The following is a 9,953-nucleotide window of genomic DNA, read 5'->3' on the forward strand; positions in this document are numbered from 1 at the left end:
TTTGCTGTTGTTTTGTTCTTTTCATTGTTATTGTTTTGTTCTTTGTGTGTTTTTTGAGACAGGGTATATATATAGCCCTGGCTGTGCTGGAACTATGTAGACCAGGCTGAACCTGAACTCACAGAGATCTGGCTGTCTCTGCCTCCTGAGTGCTGGGATTAAAGGCCTATGCCATTGCACCCAGGTACACATAAGTAATAAAATTTCTAAAATGAGGCTGGAGAGATGAGAAGGCTCAGAGGTGAAGACCACTGGCAGCTCTTCCAAATTTCCTGAGTTCAATTCCAAGCAACCACATGGCGACTCACAACCATCTGTAATGAGATCTGGTGCCCTTTTCTGGTGTGCAGGCATACTCTCAGGCAGGACTCTGTATACATAATATATAAGTGAATCTTTTTTTTAAAAATTGCTAAAATGAACAACTCATGACTTACAGAATGTCAGGATGTGAGGACCTGGTATTTGATATGCTCTAGGAGGAAATATGAAACACACAGCCACTTAGAAAAGAAATTGGCAACTTCTTAAAAACTTAAAACATGGAGCTGGAGAGAAGGCTCAGTGTGTGAGACCACTTACGGCTCTGGCAGAGAACCTGGATTCCATTCCCAGCAAACACTGTGGGTTCATAAACATCTGTAACTCCTGTTGCAGGGATTCAATGCCTTTTTGCAGCCTCAAGGGCACCAGTTATGCACTTAGTATACATACATATGTGCAGCCAAAATACTCACACATGAAAAGACAGCAAACACCTAAAACATATGGACTGGACTCCCAGATGAAAGCATAAAGTGCTACGTGGAGCTGGTCCCCTACAAAACTGGGGACAGTTAGAAACACAACAATCATGAAGACTATCCAGCAAACAATCATGTATTCCAGGAACTACAACATTCATTTAAAAAAATAAATAAATAAAATCATGTCTTATTTAATGGAGGCCACTCTTCCCCCATTCAAACTCAGTACCATGGAAACTCCACTCCTCACTGGTATAGTCAAGAAAACAGGGCTGCCTACGTTCCCCAGAAAGTATTAATTTTGGGGGAATAGGAAGATGGCAATAATCTTCATTTAGTCCCAGTGTTCTTATTTGATGAGTAACTTTCAATGAAAGGCTACTCTCAGGACTTCTATTCAAAATCTGGCTCACTCCTAATGCTGAACAAGGTTGGCCAATGGCTGAAGCTTTTCTCTACATTTTCTGCATTCACAAACCTATCTGGGTTGTGCGAATATTAGGATATTACTATTATAAGCAGACATTTGCTCAAAGGCTTTCCCAGAGTCAGTGGGTTCATGATGCATCCCAGCACTGTGTCCTCTCCAGTTCAACAGGATGGAGGTGTGGGTGAAGGCTTCTCACATTTAAAACACTCTTGATTTTTGTCCAGTGAGCATTCTCTTGAGTGCATACAGTAGCCCATGAAAATCATTTTCCCCATTCACTGCACCCAATACATATATTCTACCTGGTGTGAATCTTCTAGATTCTAGAAAGTCAGGTTCTGTAACAAAACACTTCCCCACATTCCTTGCACTCACAACGCTTTGCTGCAGTGTGAAATCTCTAATGTTTAATGAGGCCACAACCTCACAGTAAAGAATCTCCTACACACATTACACTTAAAAATCATTTCCTCTGTTGTGAACTTATTGATCTCTCATGAGGTGGGAAGTGTTTGTTTGTTTGTTTGTTTGTTTGTTTGTTTTAACACTTCCCAGATTGATGACATTCAGAAGGCCTTTTCCCCAGTGTGCACTCAGACATGATAAACAAGGCTGGATTTTTTTTTTTTCTTAAATAGTTTTCCTCATCCACTGCACTTCTAAGGCTTTTCTCCAGTATGAACTCGATAATGATGCAAAAGGCTTGATCTGTTCATGTAGGATTTTCCACACTCACTGCAGGTAAATGGTGTTTCTCCTGTGTGCACTCGCTGATGAGCAACAAGAAAGCAGTTATGCTTGAAGGCTTTGCCACATTCACCGCACCTGAAAGGCTTTTCTCCAGTGTGAATTCTGAAATGCTTTATGAGAAAGGCTTTTTGGCTGAAGGATTTCCCACATTCACTACACTGAAAAGGCCTTTCCCGAGTGTGCACTCGGGCGTGATAAACAAGGCTGGATTTTTCCTTAAAGGCTTTTCCACACTCGCTGCAATTGTAAGGCTTTTCATCATTATGAATTTGATAATGACGCGTAAGGTTCGATCTGGTCATATACGATTTCCCACATTCACTGCACGTAAAGGGCGTTTCTCCTGTGTGCACTCGCAGATGAGAAACGAGGGAGATATTATGCTTGAAGGCTTTGCCACATTCACCGCACCTAAAAGGTTTTTCTCCAGTGTGAATTCTGAAATGCTTAACAAGAAAGGCTTTTTGGCTGAAGGACATCCCACATTCGCTGCACTGAAAAGGCTTTTCCCCCGTGTGTATCATCCGGTGCCGATTAAGGTGGGATGTACTAGTAAAGACTTTGCCACAGTCACTGCATATGCAGGTTTTCTTCTCGGTGTGAATGGCTTCTCCACTCTCGGTGCTCTTGGGTGCCTCGCCAATAGTATAAGTCACCTGATCCCTGAGAAGACCTGAGGAAGTCTGGATGATCATTGCATTGTCTGCACTTAGCAAGGGTGTCTCAGCAGAAGTCAGCATTTGCTGTTGGAGCATGGCTGAACTAAGATCTCCTTCTGTGGAAAGACTCTGCTCAAAGGGGGACGTTTCACTCTCCACTTTGATCCAACAACCTGAACAGAGACAAATACTGATGAATGGCATGGAGACTGTCAAAGTCAAAGGACAGACAGCACATATTACTAAGTGTTCTGAGATTTCTTACAGAACAAGGGGACCAGTTCAGGGTGGTAAGGACCCATTGTCATGCTGAATGTGTCAATATCATAGGACCTAGGGACCTTAGGGACAGTAAGAACACAAGCATGGAGTGAATCACAGGGAGAAGCACTGTGAACCCTAACACTGTCCTCAGCAATAGCTTTCTACAAGCCTCAGGTGTTGGAGATGCAGGACACAGTGCAGAAGGCTGTCTAGGCCCCTAAGACATGGTAACTGAGGAACCTGCATTCAAGGACTGACCTAGGAATAATGCACACTAACACCATCAAGGAAAGCCTGAGTTTCACAGTGTGGCAAAGCAATGGGCAAAACATTCGAGAATGATACATGGGGACAGTGCTGGTTCAGATATAATAGCCACACACATCAGATACCACCACCTTCCAAGTACCTATATCATACCTGGAGTCAGGTATCTCAATGCAGGCACAGAGGGCTCTCCCCAAGACTCTAGCTGAGTGACGCCATGGATCCCAGAAGGTATAAGTCCTAAAGTAAAATGATACAAGAAGTGAGAGTTCTGTACTAGGACTGAGTGATGTAACCCCTCATTCAATGGGAAAGAAGCCTACTGAGAATAATTCTGGTAAGAGCGTCTTACATCATGAAAAACCAACAATGAGCTCACCACTGCCACAATTCCTGCCACATGCAGGTACAAGGCATGTTACCTAGAAGTACCCAAGTAACAAAGATGCTAAGCATTTACAGTGTCACCAGGTCACAGAGGAGCCATCAGAGTTAATTCTGGTAACACCAGGCAGCGCATGGTTGTGCAAGCTACTAATCACAGCACTCAGGAACCAGAGCAAGATCTTGGTGAGTTAGAGGAGAGCCAGATCTCCGTAGTGAGACCAGCACAGCCAGGACTCTACAGACAGACCATGACTCAAACCATCCCCAAACCCAAAAAAATATCTTAACCCTAGACTGATTCCTGTGTACTTTTGCTGCAACTGTGAGAAACAAGGCTGTTGTCAAACAAGGTCTGTTTTTAACCTCTACTTTATACTCCAGGACAGTGGAAGAAAGATTGAGTGTATACAAGTCAAATCTGAGAAGGATAAACTCCTCCTTAGAAAAAAGACAAGCCAGCCAGCTGGTGGTGGCGCACGCCTTTAATCCCAGCACTCAGGAGGCAGAGGCAGGCAGATCTCTGTGAGTTCGAAGCCAGCCTGGTCTACAAAGTGAGTTCCAGAACAGCCAGGGCTACACAGAGAGAACTTGCTTTGGGGGAAAAGAAGGAAGGAAGGAAGGAAGGAAGGGAGGGAGGGAGGGAGGGAGGGAGGGAGGGAGGGAGGGAGGAAGGAAGAAAAAATACAAGCCCACATAGACATGCTCTGACAGGATGGGAGCGGTCCTTACCCAGCGAGGACACGAGTGCGAAGATCTCGGTCATCACAGTCTGGTACAGGAGCCTTTGGGAGTCACTGAGCAGTTTCCATTCCTCCCAGGAGAAGTACACAGCCACATCCTCAAAGGACACACAACCCTGCCACAAAGGGCAACGTGGAGTTAGTGTGAAGTCTCCTTGTCAGGGACTGTTTCCATCCTCAAGACAGCCATTCTCACTTAGCTTCCTACCTCAGAGGCTACCAGGCTCTGAAGCTAGGACATCCAGCCTGCCCTCAAGGCCCACCGAGTACTCTGGTCAGCACTCAGCAAGAACGGGCAGGTGGACAGGGGGTGTCTCAGTCACTTTTCTACTACTGTGAAGAGACACCATGACCAAGGCAACTGAAAGAACAAAGAGTTCACTGGGGGCTCACAATTCAGAGAGTGAGTCCATGACCCCCGTGGCAGCAGGCATCACGGCACTGCAGCAGCAGCTGAGAGCTTACATCCTGAACCTCAGGTACCAGAGAGAGTTAGCTGGGAATGGCATGGGCTTTTGAAACCTACAAGCCCACCCCCAGTGACACACCTCCTCCAGCAAGGCCACACCTCCTAATCCTCCCCAGACTCTTCCACCCATGGGGAACAAGTATTCAAGTCTATGAGCCTATGTGGGGCATGGGCATTGAAACCACCACAGCTGGAGTCAATCCAAGCTTAAAAGATGCCATGGAAAGGCCCTCTTCTCTATCAGACAATTCACATGGGCTCCTCCCAATCATCTGCCTCACACAGACCATATTTGGGTCACTTGTATGCACTATGTCCCACGCAGGAAGACCAAGAAGCCATCTATACATACTCTCACAGCACACACATCTGTCTTCACACTGAACTTTCATTTCCAACTCAGTATGCAAGCACAGCCCTCAGCTACTACCTTCCACTAAACCCAGCGGATCTCATGCACACCTGAGGATTTCTCTGCTTTCCCAACCCATCTCACTTCCAGGCATCCCCTAATGCTCATCACTGGAACTTTAAGACCTTGGAAACTTAAGACAATGGTTGTCATAAATGGAAACCTGGCCATGTATTCCCTGCTGTGGACATGGGGACCTTACATTCTGAGCACCTGCCAGGACATCCAATGGAAGGAGAGAATGCTAAGCAAAGAGTCCCAGCACATCACAATCACAGAGGTCTCTTACATGAAGACTGAGGAGTGTGTTTCCTGGGCACCCTCCACTTACCTCTTCCTGGTTGGCAGGTTTCACTGAGTAATGGGAAACCTGTAGAAAAAGGCTGTGAGTAACAAACGAGGTGTTGGTATCCCAAAGGTCCATCCAAGTCCCCTCACATACCTGTAGTCAGGTATACCCAACTGCCCCCATGGACTCCAGCTCTTAATAGTGTCTCCTTACTCAGACAAGGAATCAATCTCCTCAGTTAGTTCTCTGAGGATGAGAATGGCAGCCTAAGACTGGAGAGATAGCTCAGAGGTTGAGAGCACTGGCTGATCTTCCAGAGGACCCAGGTTCAATTCCCAGTACCCACAAGGCAGCTCACAACTGTCTGTAACTCCAAGATCTGACACCCTCACCCAAACATACATGAAGGCAAAACACCAATGGATGTACAATAAAAATAAATAATAATTTAAAAAAAAGAAAGGCAGTCTGTCTTATTTACTGCTCTATTGCTGTGACAAGACACCATGACCCAGGCAACTCTTACAGAAGAAGTCGTTTAACGGGGGCTTGCTTACAGTTTCACATTGTTAGTGCATGACCATCACGGTGGGACGCAGACAGCCATGACACTGGGGCAGTCTCCGAGAACTTTAGATCCCCAAGAACTTTACATCCTGACCCACTTGCAGCAGGCTCAGACAGAGACACCCTGGTCCTGGTGTGGGCTTCTGAAACCTCAAAGTCCACTCCCAGCCACACACTTCCTCCCACAGTACTACACCCCCAATCCTTCTAATCTTTCTCAAACAGTTCCATTCCCTGGTGACCAGCATCCACATACTTGAGTCTAGGGGAGCCATTCTCATTCCAACCCCCACAAATCCTGTTCTAAAAGGAGAATCATAGTATCAAACCCAGCCTTATGTATCAAGTACTTGGTACAGGCTCTTCCTGTGCATATGACCAACGCTTCTGTGAAGAGTTTCACAAATGCATCTTTTCAAAATGTATGGCTTTAGCTACACACATTCAATTAAGACTTTGTGGTGGCACAGACCTTTATGCAACACTTAGAAATCAGAAACAGGCAGACTTTTGTATGTGTGAGGCCAGCATGGGCCACGAAGGCCAGTTAGCATCACATGATGAGTCTCAATGGGGTAGGGGTGTGATAACTAACACAGACATTACTCAAATACTGAATGTCTTCAACTAACTGTAAAGTACTTTGAGTAATATGTTACTCTTGCTTGTCACAAACACTCCCCAACTGGGGCAATTTTTTTACTTTATCCAATTTTGCTTCACAACTACACTCAGCTCAGCAGCAAGTCCTGATGGCTGAGTTTTTAAGATTCATTGGAAGGTCAGGAGAGATGGCTCCACAGTTTAGGGCACTTTCTCTTTTTACAGGCTACCAGAGTTCAGTTGGCAGCCCTAACCCAAAGGAGAACACAGAAGAGGGCAGATCTCTGTGAATTTAAAGTTCCAGCCAAGATAAAAATAAAATAAAACAAAACAAAAATTAAAAGGAAAAGAAAGAAAACAAAAAGAAAGAACATCTTTAAAAACTATGAAAGAGGGCCTGCATAGGAGGCCACTCCTTTAATCCTGTCACTCAGGAGTTCAAGGTAGATTTTGAGGGCAGCCAGGTGTATATAGAGAGAGTTCTAGAACAGCCGTGATTACATAGAGATAGATAGATAGATAGATAGGCAGGCAGACAGATAGATGATGGATGGATGGATGGATGGATGGATGGATGGATGGATAGTAGAAAATATCAGAAATCTATCAAAGATCCGAAGAGTCTCACCACCTCTATAACCCATACTCCAACCCGTGCATAAGTCCACAGGATTTACTCATGGATTGATAGGTCTCTGTCTCCATCCACATTACCTGACCTCAGCCCGATATTCTCCAGGAACTCTTGGAAAACTGAATAGATGGAATCTGTCTTATGTTCAAATCTTCCGTGGAGTTTCCGCAAACAAAAGTCAGTTCCTTAGACGCAATGAGTCCGCCCCCATCTAAAGCCAGCAGGGGTCACTCCAGGGCTACTACTGTCATTGAGTTCAGGCCCGCCCACAAGCCTTGGGAAGTACTGTCTACCATTCGCTGTGAGTCAGAGGGGATCGTTTTCTAGCATACAGATGTCAGAAATAAGAACCACGTCCACCAGTGTCCTACAGTCGGGGACACAGGACCTGCCCCTTTGACTCCTGACCCAAGATCTCAAAGCTCTAGAACTCAGGGGTAGGCGGGCGATCACCAGGCACTCACCTGGAACAAGGCTCCACCCGGAGCCTCCACCGTCACCATCGGGCTCCACTGGCCGGCGGGGCCCTGGGACGTGGCCATTCCTACTCGAAGCCTGGATCAGGTCATACAGGTCGTCACAAACCTCAGATCCGTCTCCGTGACAGAGGACAAACGCTTCTAACTCTCCCGTTTTCCTGCCATGATTAATGCAGGAGAAACCAGTTTTCTGTGAATCAGATTGACAGATCCAGAAAGTTTCAAAGAAATCCCCTGCAAGCAAAGCCAAAAGTCCCGCCCAGCGTCGTTCTGTCGTCACCGAAACGCTCGTTTTTATTGGCTGATCTTGGAGCAATGTCTTCTGGACAATGTAGTTCAGATAGGATCAAACTCCAGGAAGTGGACACACCTGCCCTGTTAGTCTAGTTGGGAGACTTTTAAATTACAGATGTGCCAATATTTCCTTGAGCTACAAGGTCAGGCTTGCTGACCCACTTAAGATGGGTCTCTGGGTTTAGAAGCCAATCGGTCATAGTTCCAGACCAGGCAGTGAGCATTGAGACACCCCGATGCTTTGTTTTATTTAATGTTTATGTAAGGTGCCTGAGAAGGGACAATGTTGGCTTATGGATTATTTATTTATTTGTTTGTTTGTTTGTTTGTTTGTTTATTCTTTTTTGGTTTTTTGAGACAGGGTTTCTCTGTAGCTTTGGAGGCTGTCCTGGACTAGCTCTGTAGACCAGGCTGGCCTCGAACTCACAGAGATCCACCTGCCTCTGCCTGTCGAGTGCTGGGATTACAGGTGTGCGCCACCACCGCCCGGCAGCTTATGGATTTTAAATGAAAAGTAAAAAGGAAGGATATGACTGCTCTTAGGTATGGTAGAGGAGGTTTACTGTAGATTAAAGGGGGAGAATGGCCAGAAGCGGAGACATCTAGGAGAGTCCAGAGAGAACAGGACCTGTACTCATGTGAGGAGAGGGGAGAGTAGCCGTTGACCAAGAGGGGCGGCCTGGCCAAGAGGCTGGCATAACCAAAATGGCTGAGTTATACAGAGGAGCTGGGAGGAGGAAAGCCCAGCCCAATACTTGAGCTAGGGAGTTCAGGGTAGGGGACTGGGCATGCCAGCCAGGAGGGGCCCGTAGCAGGTTGAGATTGAGGGATGCTGGGAGAACCTAGCGGCCAGTGTCCGCTTTGATATGCTAATGGACACTTCAGTTAGCCATCTGTCTTGGGTTTGAGCTCTAACAGATTTTAAGCCTTTGCCTGTATATGAATGGTACTTGCCAGATCATTTTGCAAATAAAATGAAGGAATTATCATGGAGGAACAAAGGAAGGACATATTTGGAATATTTCACCACTGATCTCCAGAATTCGGACTCTTCTCATTTTGACACATCAGATATGATGTTCTCAAGAATAACTTTCCTATTGGGCATCCTCGTGCTAAGGGAAATTGGGGGATGCATAACGGAATTCAGCCCCGCAAATCACCATACTGTGGGCACTGAGGATGTGCTTCAGAGGGACTCGGGCAGCAGCTTCCCAGGGAAATAAGAACACTGGTGCATAAGTGACCACCACCGAGTCTGCAAGGAGTCTGGTTAACTCCTTACACGCCACCTCTCCAACTTCCATCTCTGTAACTGTCCTGTTCTTCACGGCGCAGCAGTCTGAACTACATTACCCCGAAGAGCCTGTGCAGAAAGGCAGGAAGGTTGGGCGGAGCTGCTGGTGCTTGCTTGTAATCCCTGTGGATCTCTGAGTTTGAGGCTAGCCTGGTCTAAGGAGTGAATTCAAAAACAATCAAGGCTACAGAGAGAAACCCTGTTTGGGGGGTGCGGGGTAGGGGCTTTTCCCTGAGTCTGAAATCTGCACCGCCATGGTGTGACTGGTTCTAAACCTTGGGTAGGACTATCCCTGTTCATGTGCTTCTTTGGATAGCCCAGTCAGCTGGTCTTCGAACTCTGGATGAGGTGATACATGATCCCTGGCCTACCTGATGTTACAGCATCCTGGGGGCGGGGTCGATAGCCTGGGCATTGGGATGATGTCCCCTGATAGTGATCCAGTCTTACACAGTTCCTGTTTTTATTTATTAATTTGTGTCCTTTAAAGATTGTACTTGCTCTCTGTGCCAACATCGCTCCCGTAAACATGTGAACATTCCTAAGACCTGCAGGACTTTCTGCAAGCAGTGTGGCAAAGCACCCGGACGAAATGACCCAGTTCTAAGCAGGTTTTGTTGTGAAGACAATAAAATCATGAGCTTTTACTTACTTCAAAAAAAAAAA

The 9,953-nt window shown here is 46.2% G+C and overlaps 1 protein-coding gene across 2 annotated transcripts; it reads right to left on the bottom strand.

Annotated features, from left to right (window-relative positions):
* Positions 1–374: 374 nt before the first annotated feature.
* LOC118575784 (zinc finger protein 501-like) lies at positions 375–7,963 on the bottom strand. Of its 2 annotated transcripts, XM_036176190.1 has the most exons (5): positions 7,682–7,963; positions 5,456–5,494; positions 4,233–4,359; positions 3,270–3,356; positions 375–2,758 (listed from the first exon to the last, which is right to left on the bottom strand). In XM_036176190.1, the coding sequence occupies exons 1-5, from the start codon at positions 7,757–7,759 to the stop codon at positions 1,836–1,838; spliced, it is 1,254 nt and encodes a 417-aa protein (XP_036032083.1). In that variant the 5' UTR covers positions 7,760–7,963; the 3' UTR covers positions 375–1,835. The 2 variants fall into 2 exon arrangements, with proteins under 2 accessions (XP_036032083.1, XP_036032084.1); XM_036176191.1 differs by lacking the exon at positions 5,456–5,494 and having other exon boundaries at positions 7,682–7,946.
* Positions 7,964–9,953: the final 1,990 nt, after the last annotated feature.

The sequence above is a fragment of the Onychomys torridus genome, unplaced genomic scaffold (assembly GCF_903995425.1).
Source record: "Onychomys torridus unplaced genomic scaffold, mOncTor1.1, whole genome shotgun sequence".
In the NCBI taxonomy this organism is placed as follows: Eukaryota; Metazoa; Chordata; class Mammalia; order Rodentia; family Cricetidae; genus Onychomys; species Onychomys torridus.

Bases quoted from the DNA above. Each gene is read 5' to 3' on its own strand.
- LOC118575784 (XM_036176190.1), bottom strand. From the start codon at position 7,759: ATGGCCACGTCCCAGGGCCCCGCCGGCCAGTGGAGCCCGATGGTGACG. The intron at 5,495-7,681 runs GTGAGTGCCTGG...CTTTTTCTACAG, and splicing joins CGGGTGGAGCCTTGTTCCAG to GTTTCCCATTACTCAGTGAA. The intron at 2,759-3,269 runs GTATGATATAGG...GTCTCTGTTCAG, and splicing joins ATTGAGATACCTGACTCCAG to GTTGTTGGATCAAAGTGGAG.